At 48.0% G+C, this 13,391-nt stretch overlaps 1 protein-coding gene across 1 annotated transcript in view; it reads left to right on the top strand.

The window, feature by feature from the left end:
• LOC129829599 (copine-9-like) overlaps nucleotides 1-13,226 on the top strand; it is an 85,633-nt gene extending 72,407 nt beyond the window's left edge. Inside the window, exons 17-20 of the mRNA XM_055891382.1 lie at nucleotides 6,475-6,577; nucleotides 6,700-6,757; nucleotides 7,630-7,703; nucleotides 7,912-13,226. Coding sequence (XP_055747357.1) covers nucleotides 6,475-6,577; nucleotides 6,700-6,757; nucleotides 7,630-7,703; nucleotides 7,912-8,094 — 418 coding nt within the window. The 3' untranslated portion in view covers nucleotides 8,095-13,226. The remainder of the gene's footprint in view (nucleotides 1-6,474; nucleotides 6,578-6,699; nucleotides 6,758-7,629; nucleotides 7,704-7,911) is intronic.
• Nucleotides 13,227-13,391: the final 165 nt, after the last annotated feature.

The raw sequence follows: 13,391 nt of genomic DNA on the forward strand, positions 1-13,391 counted from the left end.
ACTGCTGCTCTCCCTCTCTAGCAGACTGCTGCTCTCCCTCTCTGACTAGCAGACTGCTGCTCTCCCTCTCTAGCAGACTGCTGCTCTCCCTCTCTAGCAGACTGATGCTCTCCCTCTCTGACTAGTAGACCGCTGCTCTCGCTCTCTGACCAGCAGACTGCTGCTCTCCCTCTCTGACTAGTAGACCGCTGCTCTCCCTCTCTGACTAGCAGACCGCTGCTCTCCCTCTCTGACTAGCAGACTGCTGCTCTCCCTCTCTGACTAGCAGACTGCTGCTCTCCCTCTCTGACTAGCAGACTGCTGCTCTCCCTCTCTGACTAGCAGACTGCTGCTCTCCCTCTCTAGCAGACTGCTGCTCTCCCTCTCTAGCAGACTGCTGCTCTCCCTCTCTGGCAGACTGCTGCTCTCCCTCTCTAGCAGACTGCTGCTCTCCCTCTCCGTCTATAGACTGCTGCTCTCCCTCTCTAGTAGACTGCTGCTCTCCCTCTCTAGTAGACTGCTGCTCTCCCTCTCTAGCAGACTGCTGCTCTCCCTCTCTAGCAGACTGCTGCTCTCCCTCTCTGACTAGTAGACTGCTGCTCTCCCTCTCTAGCAGACTGCTGCTCTCCCTCTCTGACTAGTAGACTGCTGCTCTCCCTCTCTAGCAGACTGCTGCTCTCCCTCTCCGTCTAGTAGACTGCTGCTCTCCCCCTCCGTCTAGTAGACTGCTGCTCTCCCTCTCTGACTAGCAGACTGCTGCTCTCCCTCTCCGTCTAGCAGACTGCTGCTCTCCCTCTCCGTCTAGCAGACTGCTGCTCTCCCTCTCCGTCTAGCAGACTGCTGCTCTCCCTCTCCGTCTAGCAGACTGCTGCTCTCCCTCTCTAGCAGACTGCTGCTCTCCCTCTCCGTCTAGCAGACTGCTGCTCTCCCTCTCTGACTAGCAGACTGCTGCTCTCCCTCTCTGACTAGCAGACTGCTGCTCTCCCTCTCTGACTAGCAGACTGCTGCTCTCCCTCTCTGACTAGCAGACTGCTGCTCTCTCTGACTAGCAGACTGCTGCTCTCCCTCTCTAGCAGACTGCTGCTCTCCCTCTCTAGCAGACTGCTGCTCTCCCTCTCTAGCAGACTGCTGCTCTCCCTCTCTAGCAGACTGCTGCTCTCCCTCTCCGTCTATAGACTGCTGCTCTCCCTCTCTAGTAGACTGCTGCTCTCCCTCTCTAGTAGACTGCTGCTCTCCCTCTCTAGCAGACTGCTGCTCTCCCTCTCTAGCAGACTGCTGCTCTCCCTCTCTGACTAGTAGACTGCTGCTCTCCCTCTCTAGCAGACTGCTGCTCTCCCTCTCTGACTAGTAGACTGCTGCTCTCCCTCTCTAGCAGACTGCTGCTCTCCCTCTCCGTCTAGTAGACTGCTGCTCTCCCCCTCCGTCTAGTAGACTGCTGCTCTCCCTCTCTGACTAGCAGACTGCTGCTCTCCCTCTCCGTCTAGCAGACTGCTGCTCTCCCTCTCCGTCTAGCAGACTGCTGCTCTCCCTCTCCGTCTAGCAGACTGCTGCTCTCCCTCTCCGTCTAGCAGACTGCTGCTCTCCCTCTCCGTCTAGCAGACTGCTGCTCTCCCTCTCTAGCAGACTGCTGCTCTCCCTCTCCGTCTAGCAGACTGCTGCTCTCCCTCTCTGACTAGCAGACTGCTGCTCTCCCTCTCTGACTAGCAGACTGCTGCTCTCCCTCTCTGACTAGCAGACTGCTGCTCTCCCTCTCTGACTAGCAGACTGCTGCTCTCCCTCTCTAGCAGACTGCTGCTCTCCCTCTCTAGCAGACTGCTGCTCTCCCTCTCTAGCAGACTGCTGCTCTCCCTCTCTAGCAGACTGCTGCTCTCCCTCTCTAGCAGACTGCTGCTCTCCCTCTCTAGCAGACTGCTGCTCTCCCTCTCCGACTAGCAGACTGCTGCTCTCCCTCTCCGACTAGCAGACTGCTGCTCTCCCTCTCCGACTAGCAGACTGCTGCTCTCCCTCTCCATTCTAGCAGACTGCTGCTCTCCCTCTCCGTCTAGCAGACTGCTGCTCTCCCTCTCCGTCTAGCAGACTGCTGCTCTCCCTCTCTGACTAGCAGACTGCTGCTCTTCCTCTCTGACTAGCAGACTGCTGCTCTCCCTCTCTGACTAGTAGACTGCTGCTCTCCCTCTCCGTCTAGCAGACTGCTGCTCTCCCTCTCCGTCTAGCAGACTGCTGCTCTCCCTCTCTGACTAGCAGACTGCTGCTCTCCCTCTCTGACTAGCAGATTGCTGCTCTCCCTCTCCGTCTAGCAGACTGCTGCTCTCCGTCTAGCAGACTGCTGCTCTCCCTCTCTGACTAGCAGACTGCTGCTCTCCCTCTCACTCTAGCAGACTGCTGCTCTCCCTCTCTGACTAGCAGACTGCTGCTCTCCCTCTCTGACTAGCAGACTGCTGCTCTCCCTCTCTGACTAGCAGACTGCTGCTCTCCCTCTCTGACTAGCAGACTGCTGCTCTCCCTCTCTGACTAGCAGACTGCTGCTCTCCCTCTCTGACTAGCAGACTGCTGCTCTCCCTCTCTAGCAGACTGCTGCTCTCCCTCTCTAGCAGACTGCTGCTCTCCCTCTCCGTCTAGCAGACTGCTGCTCTCCCTCTCCGTCTAGCAGACTGCTGCTCTCCCTCTCCGTCTAGCAGACTGCTGCTCTCCCTCTCTGACTAGCAGACTGCTGCTCTCCCTCTCCGTCTAGCAGACTGCTGCTCTCCCTCTCTGTCTAGCAGACTGCTGCTCTCCCTCTCTGACTAGCGGACTGCTGCTCTCCCTCTCTGACTAGCAGACTGCTGCTCTCCCTCTCTGACTAGCAGACTGCTGCTCTCCCTCTCTGACTAGTAGACTGCTGCTCTCCCTCTCTGACTAGCAGATTGCTGCTCTCCCTCTAGCAGACGGCTGCTCTCCCTCTCTGACTAGCAGACTCCTGCTCTCCCTCTCTAGCAGACTGCTGCTCTCCCTCTCCGTCTAGCAGACTGCTGCTCTCCCTCTCCGTCTAGCAGACTGCTGCTCTCCCTCTCCGTCTAGCAGACTGCTGCTCTCCCTCTCTGACTAGCAGACTGCTGCTCTCCCTCTCTGACTAGCAGACTGCTGCTCTCCCTCTCTGACTAGCAGACTGCTGCTCTCCCTCTCTGACTAGCAGACTGCTGCTCTCCCTCTCTGACTAGCAGATTGCTGCTCTCCCTCTCTGACTAGCAGACTCCTGCTCTCCCTCTCCGTCTAGCAGACTGCTGCTCTCCCTCTCTGACTAGCAGACTGCTCCTCTCCCTCTCACTCTAGCAGACTGCTGCTCTCCCTCTCCGTCTAGCAGACTGCTGCTCTCCCTCTCCGTCTAGCAGACTGCTGCTCTCCCTCTCTGACTAGCAGACTGCTGCTCTCCCTCTCTGACTAGCAGACTGCTGCTCTCCCTCTAGCAGACTGCTGCTCTCGCTCTCCCTCTTGCAGACTGCTGCACCAAAAGTACAATGTGGAGGTGTCTGGAGAAATGTTTCAAGAATGTGTCTTTCAGACTAGTGATGTTATTCTGTAGCTTCTGCTCAGAGTAGTCTTCATGTGTGCTGAGAGCATTTGATTCCTCAAGTGTCATTAAGACGTTTCTGGTAGTTCTGAAACAGGGAGGCAGGGAGTCATTTTATGGGATCTTTTGGGGGGAATAAACAAAACAACTGGTTTAGAAGTTTTTGGTGCTTCTCAAGTCGTGGAAGCAGTCATTTCAAGAGAGCTCTGGCTAAGATTTTTTTTGTTTTAATTGCATTCAGGTTACTGACCATGTGATGGGAAATTGAAGACGACATGGCATTGGAAGGCCATTCTAGCAAATGTGTAAATTTACCAGAATAATTACAATTAACCTTTTAGTCATTTGGCTCTGACTTACCAGAGTAACTTACAGCTAGTGCATTCATCTTAAAGGGGCAATCAGCAGTTGCTAAATCCATTTTTGGACTTAGAAATGAAAGGTTCTGAACAGTCATTCTGCAAAATACTTTTTATCTCATGGCTAACTACCAGGACATTTGTAAAGCCAGGCTGAAAGGGTGGGGAGCTTACATTCATGAGCACTTTGACTGACAGCTCTTTGAAACGCCTATGTCAAGCAACTTGGATGCAGTGAACAGTGTTGCAGTAAAATCATCTCAACCTAATTTGGTGAAACACAAAGCAACTCAAACATTGACATTTGCGTCAGTTATATATATATATTTTTTTATACAAGCCAATACTTATTTAAATTAGATAAGAGAATATCATGTTACCGTTGGTGTATTAAATTTGAGAGGTAAGGTGATGTCACCTTGTCCCCTTAATAATGAATCCAAGTGTTTGACATGGGGGAGATAACCAGACTTGATCAATGTAGAAGCAACAGTCATTTTTCATGCTTTGGTCATCATACTTTGATCTAGGTTTCCTTCATTCAAATATCATCCAATTTCATGAAAAACATGATTTTGATTGTTCATGACCTTTAATGATCTGTACCCATTGATTCTTGAAAATTATAACTTATAAATGCCCCTCATGAACTTTATTCAACCCAATCAGAACCCAAAATATACGCTTGTTTTACTCCAATGTTTGTAAACAAAGAATATATGTGTAACAGTATAACTTTAGACCGTCCCCTCGCCCCGACGCGAACCAGGGACCCTCTGCACACATCAACAACAGTCACCCACGAAGCGTCGTTACCCATCGCTCCACAAAAGCCGCGGCCCTTGCAGAGCAAGGGGCAACACTACTTCTAGGTTTCAGAGCAAGTGACGTAACTGATTGAAACGCTACTAGCGCGTACCCGCTAACTAGCTAGCCATTTCACATCCGTTACATATGGTTAGATCTAACTTATATTTATTGAACTTTATTTAAGGAGACAAGTCAGTTAAGAACACGTTCTTTTTTACAATGACGGCCTACCCAGACCAAACCTGGACGACGCTGGGCCAGTTGTGCGCCGCTCTATGGGACTCCCAATCACGGCCAGATGTGAAACAGCCTGGATTTGAACCAGGGACTGTAGTGACGCCTCTTGCACTCTGATGCGTTGCCTTAGACCGCTGCGCTACTCAGAAGTCCCCTGAGTTATACTGTGTCATGGATGGTCAGTCCTTGCATCCATCCATAGCTATGTCTATGAATTTGACAGTGGTTACATTTCTCCAGCCCCATCCATCAGCTGTTTACCAAACAGGTGAAGGGATAATGCCTTGTTGTTATTTATACTGCTGATTGACGCTTTAAGATAGCTAGGTGAGTCCACAGTAAAATAAATAATCCCCTCAATAAAGCAGCTATCAGCAAAGTCAAGACATTTTTGACATTTGAGTAATTTAGCAGACGCTCCTATACAGAGCGACTTACAGTAGTGAGTGCATACATGTTCATACTTTTTATTTTAATACTGGTCCCCCGTAGGAATCAAACCCACAACCCTGGCATTGCAAGCGCCATGCTGTACCAACTGAGCCACAGTTAGTATGAAAAGACAAGTAGGACCTCAGTGTAGTTGAATGTGATTGCTTAAATAGGTTTATTTTGTAATTGTGTGCAGAATTATAATGTTTTGTACACGTGTGTATGTTTTATTATTCCGTTTTTATTGTAATGTAACAGGGCTCTCTTGTAAAAGAGATTTTGAATCCCTGTTTAAATAAAAGTTCAATATAAATGTGCAAGAAAGGCAAGGGGTTTGTTTTTTCTTCTCCTGTGTGCTGTAATAACCAGCCCTGTGTCACAGCCCCTGTGACTCATCCCTAGACCCTTACAGCACTGCTACCTGGCTCTTAGATATGTCAGAGCACTGTAAAGCCCTCATTCAGCCCAGGTCTCAGACAAGGATCCATGCTACACTCAGTTAAGTGCAACACTTTAATTATCTTTTTATTAGGGGTGTATTTTGAGAGCCTAAACCAGGTGAAGGAAAGTCCAGGGAGGACATTGTCGATAGCCTACAGACAGACACCTGTGACACATCATATTATTTAGCCCTTCTTACATCAGCTGATATCTCAAAGTGCTGTACAGAAACCCAGCCTAAAACCCCAAACAGCAAGCAATGCAGGTGTAGAAGCACGTGTCTTGGAGCTTGTCTAACATAATAACAGATTGGACCTGAAATGTATCTAGTCTCTCTGTTGTTCATTTTATTTCTTGCAGTGCCTCTTGGGCTCTCTTGATGAAATTGTTTTGGGAAAAAACTACCACGTGACATTTTTCTCTTGTATTTTTTTTGGGGGGGGGGGGGGTCGACCCTCTCGTTCCGAGATGAGAGGTGACTGCTGGGTAATGACAGAGGTCAAAGGGTCAAGGCTCACTGGAAAACGGTCCTTCGTTTAGTCTCTATTGAGAGGCTGTAAACATTTGCCATGACATAAATTGACGTTAACACATACTCTCAATCCCATTTAGGCACACAGTCCTCCCTGAGTTTGAACTCTCCAGTGTGTGCGTGCGTGTTCCCCTCAGGTCTGCGCAGGATGTGACGGATGGCTCTCAGTATTTTGTGTTGTTGATGATCACAGACGGAGTTATCTCTGACATGGTGCAGACCAAGGAAGCTGTAGTCAATGTGAGTACAGTACAGTTCATCTAATCTGCGGACAGTGCCTTGTTCTGAGTTGCGGCTGTCTGCAAACCAAGCATAGCCTACGACTGTCTGTCTGTAACTCCTAGTTTTTTCTCTCCCTACAGGCAGCTGCTCTCCCCATGTCCATCATCATCATCGGGGTCGGACCTGCAGAGTTTGACGGTGAGCATGGCGCCCCTAGAGGTAGAACAGAGGAGCAAACTCTCCTGTCAGCTGTTATTGGACTACTTATAAGGAGCTTTTCTCCTTTGAGGGTTCCTTTAGAAAATCAGTGTTGCAGAGTCAAGTATCCTGGCCCTCTTCAGATCAATGTCTCCTTAACGAAGGGAGGGAGGGGAGTCTCCGTTCCAGCCCAGCGAGGCGTAACCCTAGGCATCATCTGCGCTCAATTTGGCTAAATGTTCCCCTTGGTTAGGCAATCGAAAGCATTGAAGTCAGCCAAGAATTGCTCAGGTCACACGGTCAGACTGCTTGTTAGCAGCACATTGGAGCAACTCTTCACCAGTAGCTTTTTTGAGAAAATGTGTGTCTGTGTGCTTCAAGGCTTGTCTGGTTTATTTGTCCGATCCTGTGTGTATCTGGGAGTTGTGTGCGGTTATGAATGCTTCTTTATGACAGGGTTGATCTGTCTCAGTATCAGACTCAATGAGATGTTCTGTAAGACTTTTAGAATTACCCTTCTATTCATTTTACATTTTAGTCTTATCCAGACGCTCTTATCCAGAGCAACTTAGTGAGTGTATACGTTTTAATATTTATTCATACTGGTCCTCCATGGGAGTCGAACACACAACCCTGGCATAATGCTCCACCGACTGAGCCACGCAGTATCAATGGGTCGACGGTCCTTTTAACAGTGGTTAGTCTGATTTTAAATAACTGTTAGCACCACTTCACAGTCCCGTTCTAGTATCTGCAGACGTTTTAACTTGAGCTGTTCCCAGGAGTGCTAGTCTGAAAACGTCTCATGTATCGTGTCAAACTGACTTGTGTTCCCTATCTTTGTTTTTCTATTATCCCCCGTCTCTGTCTAGCCATGGAGGAGCTAGATGGTGATGAGGTCAGAGTGTCCTTCAGGGGGCACTTTGCTGAAAGAGACATTGTGCAGGTAGGTTGAGAAATGTTAAACATTTAGTCTATGTGCACTAACGTTATATTTGACACAAGTAAAACCCCACGCTGTATTAGTTCTGATACAGTAATGTATTTATTCACAAGAACCAAGAAGTTTATTCTCCCAGACGTTAGGGAAGACTTCCAGTGCTCTACTACAGTGTGTCCTGTCCCTGTCATCGTCCCCCCCAACCCCCCTACAGTTCGTTCCTTTCCGGGACTACATGGACCGGTCGGGGAACCAGGTCCTGAGCATGGCCCGGCTGGCTAAGGACGTGCTGGCTGAGATCCCTGAGCAGCTGCTGGGGTTCATGAAGACCAGAGGCATCGAGCCCCGGCCCGCCCTCACCTCCTCAGACCTGCCCGACCTCCACCGTCACATCTGACACCCCCACTGTAGTGGGACAGCCCCCCCCCCCCTTTGGGTCTACACATATTTGATGCTCACACACACACACTTGACATCTCTCTCATCTCTTTAAACCCTATGCCATTGCCATTTCATTGCAAGTCGATGACGCCTCCCCCCTACAACTGTGCATGCTTAACACAGTTTATATCTACACATAGAATGAATGTATTCATACATTGTGCCATTGAACACGTAGGGGTGGGTAGATTGAGCACCCAATGCAATAGCCACAAGCACCGTCACTTCTGAAGAGAAGGGAGAAATTTAACTGACTATGCCATGATGTATCAACACAATGCTGTACACTTAGAACTTTCACATGCATATGCAGAGGGAGGAGTTACAGTCTGTGAAAGTTATTGATGTAGAAAATATACAGAACAAAAATAGAAACGCAACATGCAACAATTTCAAAGATTTTACAGTTACAGTTCAAATGAGGAAATCAGTCAATTGAAATAAATTAATTAGGCCCTAATCTATGGATTTCTATGGTAACACAGAATACAGTTGGTCACAGATACCTTAAAAAAATGGGCCTCACAATGAGCCTCAGGATCTCGTCACGGTATTTCTGTGTATTCCAATTGCCATTGATAAAATGCAATTGGGTTCATTGTCCGTAGCTGCCCATACAATAACCCCACCGCCATCACGAGGCCCTCTGTTCATCAGCAAACCGCTCGCTCGCTTTTTCTTCCGCTTTGACATTACAGAGTATTTTGTGTAGATTTTTGACAAAAAATTACAATTAAATCAATTTTAACCCCACTTTGTAACACAACAAAATGTGGAAAATAATTTCTGAGGGCACTGTATATGCAAAGCAGCTTAGCCATCAACTGGAGAGAACTGGTAAACAAACTTAAATCAATGATCATCGCTGATTGATTGATTTGGTAAACAAACTTGACATATTGTTTTCAGCCCACACCTCCACACAAAATCTTCAATTACTCCCTCTCTCTGAGTGTCATGTTATAATGCAACAATGGGTGTTTTCTGTTGCCTTTCATTTGATTTTCTGAAACTAAATGACTCAAAGAGTGATTTATAAAAACCAAGCACCAAAACACTTGAGTGCAGTTGACTGTCTTTGGGGAGGTGAATGAAGAGGTTATCCTGGGCAAACTGTATTATGGGTTTGTTTTGTTGATGATTGATCTGAAGCGGGTCTTGTGTCATGAACTAGGGGTCGGTTCAGCAGGACGCAGCGTTTTGGAACGTTCAGATAGAAATATGTTATGTAGAACAAGCATGCCTTTCCGACATGTAAAACAAGCAATCATGTCGGCTCTATTCAAGGCATTTCTATCTGCAACGTTTGGCAACTGAACATGTGGCCCTGGAGAGTGTTGACACGGCTGGCATGGGGCCCAGGTCACATGTTCGTTAGCGCCAGTCATTCTCACCCCCCTGTCTATCAGACCATCCTGCCCAGCATGGGATGATGCTGGGCGCAGATTACACCCTGCTGGAACAGAAATGCCAGTCTCAGTGCCCTCCTGCAGTGAGGGAGAGGGAGACCGAGGAGGTAGGGGGAGGTTGAGGAGAGATAGGGAGGGAGGGGGAGGTTAAGGGCTGTGACAGTAGGGCTCCAGCGGTTTGGTTGATGTTTTTATTTTTTGTGTGTTTGTCAGAAATGAAAGGAGAAAGAGAGAGGAAAGATTTCCTGGATTTCTTGCTGTCATAATACATTGGAGAAATCAGGCTAGCAACCCTGTTGCCACCTGAAGCTCCAGGCTTAGTTCTGATCATAGTTCCTATGGTTCTGATTCTGACATCAAAGCATTACAATCAATTATACACTGTCAATAAATCTCCTTTTTGTGACATCATTAAAAAGCATCTCAGAAAAAACTCGCAGGATACTAGAATGCCCATCTCAAAATGTTCACCAACCTAAAATGTATACAGCAAAGCATTTTTTACACCAGTAGGAGTTGACCACAGCACTTGACGTTGCCAATGTTGAGTTAACACTGTACATCCTACTTTCAATGTTATTTGCACAGTATCAGATGGAATGGAAACTGAGTTAACCACTAAGATACAGCAATAACTCAAGAATGTTTTCAACTGACTGTTCTGTAGAGTGGCTCAGCTCTACCACCTAGCGGCCACTGCTAATTGATGCTCCTCTGAGCTCGGAACAGTATGAGGATGCTACAGACTGACATGATTTCCTGGTAGATGTGTTGAGCTGATAACGCTCCTGTATGGTGAGGTGAGGTTGACCCTGGCTCCTGTAAGGTGAGGTGAGGTTGACCCTGGCTCCTGTACGGTGAGGTGAGGTTGACCCTGGCTCCTGTACGGTGAGGTGAGGTTGACCCTGGCTCCTGTACGGTGAGGTGAGGTTGACCCTGGCTCCTGTACGGTGAGGTGAGGTTGACCCTGGCTCCTGTACGGTGAGGTGAGGTTGACCCTGGCTCCTGTACGGTGGTAAGGTTAGGTTGACCCTGGCTCCTGTACGGTGGTAAGGTTAGGTTGACCCTGGCTCCTGTATGGTGAGGTGAGGTTAGGTTGACCCTGGCTCCTGTACGGTGGTAAGGTGAGGTTGACCCTGGCTCCTGTATGGTGAGGTGAGGTTGACCCTGGCTCCTGTATGGTGAGGTTGACCCTGGCTCCTGTATGGTGAGGTGAGGTTGACCCTGGCTCCTGTACGGTGAGGTGAGGTTGGGTTGACCCTGGCTCCTGTACGGTGAGGTGAGGTTGACCCTGGCTCCTGTACGGTGAGGTGAGGTTGACCCTGGCTCCTTTACGGTGAGGTGAGGTTGACCCTGGCTCCTGTACGGTGAGGTGAGGTTGACCCTGGCTCCTTTACGGTGAGGTGAGGTTGACCCTGGCTCCTTTACGGTGAGGTGAGGTTAGGTTGACCCTGGCTCCTGTATGGTGAGGTGAGGTTAGGTTGACCCTGGCTCCTGTATGGTGAGGTGAGGTTGACCCTGGCTCCTGTGCGGTGAGGTGAGGTTGACCCTGGCTCCTGTATGGTGAGGTTAGGTTGTCCCTGGCTCCTGTACGGTGGTAAGGTTAGGTTGTCCCTGGCTCCTGTACGGTGGTAAGGTTAGGTTGACCCTGGCTCCTGTACGGTGAGGTTGGGTTGACCCTGGCTCCTGTATGGTGAGGTGAGGTTGACCCTGGCTCCTGTATGGTGAGGTGAGGTTGACCCTGGTCCTGTATGGTGAGGTGTGGTTGACCCTGGCTCCTGTACGGTGAGGTGAGGTTGACCCTGGCTCCTGTACGGTGAGGTGAGGTTGACCCTGGTTCCTGTGAGGTGAGGTTGACCCTGGCTCCTGTGAGGTGAGGTGAGGTTGGGTTGACCCTGGCTCCTGTACGGTGGTAAGGTTAGGTTGTGAGGTGAGGTTGACCCTGGTTCCTGTGAGGTGATGTTGACCCTGGCTCCTGTGAGGTGAGGTGAGGTTGGGTTGACCCTGGCTCCTGTACGGTGGTAAGGTTAGGTTGACCCTGGTTCCTGTGAGGTGATGTTGACCCTGGTTCCTGTGAGGTGACGGTTGACCCTGGTTCCTGTGAGGTGATGTTGACCCTGGTTCCTGTGAGGTGATGTTGACCCTGGCTCCTGTGAGGTGAGGTTGACCCTGGTTCCTGTACAGTGAGGTGAGGTTGGGTCGACCCTGGCTCATGCTATACTGGTTAACTGAATATGTGGACTGTTGTGTGGCCTTACAATCCCTCACTTTGCAAAGCCACGTCTTGTCAGTGTGGCTAGGGATGTATGTGTGTGTGCCACAGTTAGTTGTGCGTCTCTTGATCATACCTCGTCTTGTGCAGTGAAGAGGAGAGTTCGCATGCTGTGACTTATACTAAACAATCCTTGTTCTTGGTGTTTGATGATGATGTTGGGTCACTGTCCACTACAGCTGAACATATATACATCTTAATATGCATTTCACTTTGTGTTACTTAACATTCTCATTTTGATCAACTTAATTTCCTTCAAACAGAGAATGCTAAATGTTTTACGCCATGGGATTGAGTTAGTGTTTAGAACAACACGTGTGAATAGATAAATTCATGTAAATACTATGTTGTTTCTCTATGCAGATGTATAATGCAACGGATATGATTTGAATGTCCATCCATTGTAAATATGAACATCAAAGGACGAGTTTGTTACAGTAGTATGCTAGGAAGTAGAAGGTTACTTTTTCTATGAATGTAAAGGTAAACCTATAGTAATCCGTTGTTATTTGTGTCAAAATGGATCGTGCATTTATCCATTTCCGGTATGTATTTCACCCAAGGACAGCCAACTCATGTATTTCAACCAAGGACAGCCAACTTATGTATTTCAACCAAGGACAGCCAACTCATGTATTTCAACCAAGGACAGCCAACTCATTTGAATAACTTTAGTTTATCATATTGGATATGATTCAATAATCTTAAATTAATTTGAGCGATTATTACACATTTATAGGCTACAGAAGATGGGAGGGAGCTCCATCAAAAGAGAGCCCTTAGTCATGTAAAATGCTAAATTAATGCACATAAAATAAACCTTTTTGTAAACCTATCATGTCTGTGAGTTGGCGGTCTGGTGAAGATGTTGAAATTCACTCAGTATGCATGCCTTGAGACCCATTCCAGTGGTCTTCAGATACCTACGGCTGAGATTCAAACCGATCTTGGGATTTTAGGCATTGTGGGTTTTTAAAGCCAATGTTCCCACGTTCGTAGAGATCCCATTCATAGTCAACGCTGCATATGTCGGCTCAATCGGAAATTGCCTTTAAAAGCCACAATGTCTATAACATATGTCATGGATTGTAATACCCATAACATATGTCTTTGATTGTAATACCCATAACATATGTCTTGGATTGTAATACCCATAACATATGTCTCGAATTGTAAATGCCCATAACATATGTCTTGGATTGTAATACCCATAGCATATGTCTTGGATTGTAATACCCATAACATATGTCTTGGATTGTAATACCCATAACATATGTCTTGGATTGTAAATGCCCATAACATATGTCTTGGATTGTAATACCCATAACATATGTCTTGGATTGAATCCTGGCCCAACTCAGCTTTATGTGAACGCATCAGGTGACATTAAAGCACTTTAAAACAGCGTTCCAAAGTGTGTGGTAGTATTTGTGTTCAGTATTTCTGGAGGTCTGTACTTTCAGTTTACAGGACCGTTCATGATGTCTTCTTCCTGAGCCTCTACACATACGCCTGATCTCGGGATCTTGATGCCATCTTGTGGCAGTGAAAATGTACTGGCAAAGTATCAAC

Source organism: Salvelinus fontinalis, chromosome 31 (assembly GCF_029448725.1).
Source record: "Salvelinus fontinalis isolate EN_2023a chromosome 31, ASM2944872v1, whole genome shotgun sequence".
Lineage (NCBI taxonomy): Eukaryota > Metazoa > Chordata > Actinopteri > Salmoniformes > Salmonidae > Salvelinus > Salvelinus fontinalis.